Genomic DNA, 2,736 nt, shown 5'->3' on the forward strand with positions numbered 1-2,736 from the left:
GTCATCAAGTTCAACCCCCTGCTCAAAGCAGGACCAATCCCCAATTAAATCATCCCAGCCAGGGCTTTGTCAAGCCTGACCTTAAAAACTTCTAAGGAAGGAGATTCTACCACCTCCCTAGGTAACGCATTCCAGTGTTTCACCACCCTCCTAGTGAAAAAGTTTTTCCTAATATCCAACCTAAACCTCCCCCACTGCAACTTGAGACCATTACTCCTTGTCCTGTCCTCTTCTACCACTGAGAATAGTCTAGAACCATCCTCTCTGGAACCACCTCTCAGGTAGTTGAAAGCAGCTATCAAATCCCCCCTCATTCTTCTCTTCTGCAGACTAAACAATCCCAGTTCCCTCAGCCTCTCCTCATAAGTCATGTGTTCCAGACCCCTAATCATTTTTGCTGCCCTTCGCTGGACTCTCTCCAATTTTTCCACATCCTTCTTGTAGTGTGGGGCCCAAAACTGGACACAGTACTCCAGATGAGGCCTCACCAACGTCGAATAGAGGGGAACGATAACGTCCCTCGATCTGCTGGCAATGCCCCTACTTATACATCCCAAAATGCCATTGGCCTTCTTGGCAACCAGGGCTCACTGCTGACTCATATCCAGCTTCTCGTCCACTGTCACCCCTAGGTCCTTTTCCGCAGAACTGCTGCCTAGCCATTCGGTCCCTAGTCTGTAGCTGTGCATTGGGTCCTTCCGTCCTAAGTGCAGGACCCTGCACTTATCCTTATTGAACCTCATCAGATTTCTTTTGGCCCAATCCTCCAATTTGTCTAGGTCCCTCTGTATCCTATCCCTGCCCTCCAGCGTATCTACCACTCCTCCTAGTTTAGTATCATCCGCAAATTTGCTGAGAGTGCAATTCACACCATCCTCCAGATCATTTATGAAGATATTGAACAAAACCGGCCCCAGGACCAACCCCTGGGGCACTCCACTTGACACCGGCTGCCAACTAGACATGGAGCCATTGATCACTACCCGTTGAGCCCGACAATCTAGCCAACTTTCTACCCACCTTATAGTCCATTCATCCAGCCCATACTTCTTTAACTTGCTGACAAGAATACTGTGGGAGACCGTGTCAAAAGCTTTGCTAAAGTCAAGAAACAATACATCCACTGCTTTCCCTTCATCCACAGAACCAGTAATCTCATCATAGAAGGCGATTAGATTAGTCAGGCATGACCTTCCCTTGGTGAATCCATGCTGACTGTTCCTGATCACTTTCCTCTCATGTAAGTGCTTCAGGATTGATTCCTTGAGGACCTGCTCCATAATTTTTCCGGGGACTGAGGTGAGGCTGACTGGCCTGTAGTTCCCAGGATCCTCCTTCTTCCCTTTTTTAAAGATTGGCACTACATTAGCCTTTTTCCAGTCATCTGGGACTTCCCCCGTTCGCCACGAGCATGACAAAAGCATATTATTTATGCCTGCAATTGATTGCAGGTGCATAATTAGAGGCAGTCTTTAAAATGTGGCCCTATATTAGGAAATGGAAACAATTTAGTCAAACCTGTTTACTTTTCTACAACTTGCATAGCTTCACCTGAGGTGCGAAGTGATTGATTTATACAGAAAATGGAAGCCTCCTCCTCTCCTTTCCTTTTTCTTCCAGAATGTTGAATTTGGAAGACTTTCCTCACTTCTCTCTGTTAAGAGCGTCACTGGTCAAAGCTCCCTGGGAGTGACTGCCCATCTTTGGTCTCAGCTTGTCCAAAAACTACTACAATGGTGGTAACTACATCATTATTTACCCCAGCAATATTGGTCTTGGACCAACACCACAGCTGCATAACATATAGTACTATGAGAAGACAAACACCTGAGATACGCTGAAATCTTCCTCTTCTTTCAGCCCATGTGCCCTTCCCGCACTACCCTCAAAATTGCAAATGACTGTAGGAACTATTGATTAGACTTACATGGTGAAACAATAAGAGGAGGAGTAGGAGGTACTCAATATTTAGTACAACAAATTAATCCAAGTTCTAATTTATGCATGCTCCATGTAGGCAAATTATATTAAATTGCTGCAGCATAGAAGGATAAACAGTGGCTGCTGCAAACTATACACTACATACCAAATCTAGTTCCATTTTTATATTGTAGGTTTAAGTGCAGAGTCCACTGATTGTTATGGAGCAGGTTTGCTGGGTGACAGTGCTCTGGAAGATTCTTACCTTGGGTTGCAATGTAGTGACTTGGTCTTTGATAGCCCTAAAACAGAAGAATAAGTTGGTTTCTGTACTTTAATACCAACCAGAGCAAGCTAGGGAGGGGGAAATGAAGACATAATGAACTGTAAGACAGCTTAGCTATAGAAAACCTTTTCAGAACAGACTAGTAGCTAAGAACTGTGTATAGGTCAGGGGCGGCTTTGTCAGCCCAGGCCAGTGAGGCACAGCCTAATCAAGAATTCCCAAAAGGTACAAAACACATTTTGCATGTTCTTTTTTAAAAAATTGATAAATATATACAGATTTAAGGACAAATTATGATTCAATTTAAATGGCATAACTCTCTCTCTCCAGTAGCAAAATGCAATACCAGAAAGTTTGAGGGACACAGTGCTGTTCAAATCTTGGTATAGCTAATTGTGCCTCAGGAAGCCACCTTGTTGTTATGGCAATTTACCACGCCCATGAGTCACTTTTTAAAGGCGTTGCTATGGTCCCCACTGCTTGGAGAGGCCAGGGCAGGATTGTAGCAGTTAAGCCCAGGAAGCCAGGAG

The 2,736-nt window shown here is 44.6% G+C and overlaps 1 protein-coding gene across 14 annotated transcripts in view; it reads right to left on the bottom strand.

The window, feature by feature from the left end:
- The window catches only part of PTPRK (protein tyrosine phosphatase receptor type K), a 615,152-nt gene that overhangs the window by 21,328 nt on the left and 591,088 nt on the right, over positions 1-2,736 (bottom strand). For all 14 annotated transcript variants that reach the window (XM_048844583.2, XM_048844582.2, XM_048844592.2 and 11 more), the window contains one exon: positions 2,186-2,222. In XM_048844583.2, coding sequence (XP_048700540.2) covers positions 2,186-2,222 — 37 coding nt within the window. The remainder of the gene's footprint in view (positions 1-2,185; positions 2,223-2,736) is intronic.

Source organism: Caretta caretta, chromosome 3 (assembly GCF_965140235.1).
Source record: "Caretta caretta isolate rCarCar2 chromosome 3, rCarCar1.hap1, whole genome shotgun sequence".
Classification (NCBI taxonomy): domain Eukaryota; kingdom Metazoa; phylum Chordata; order Testudines; family Cheloniidae; genus Caretta; species Caretta caretta.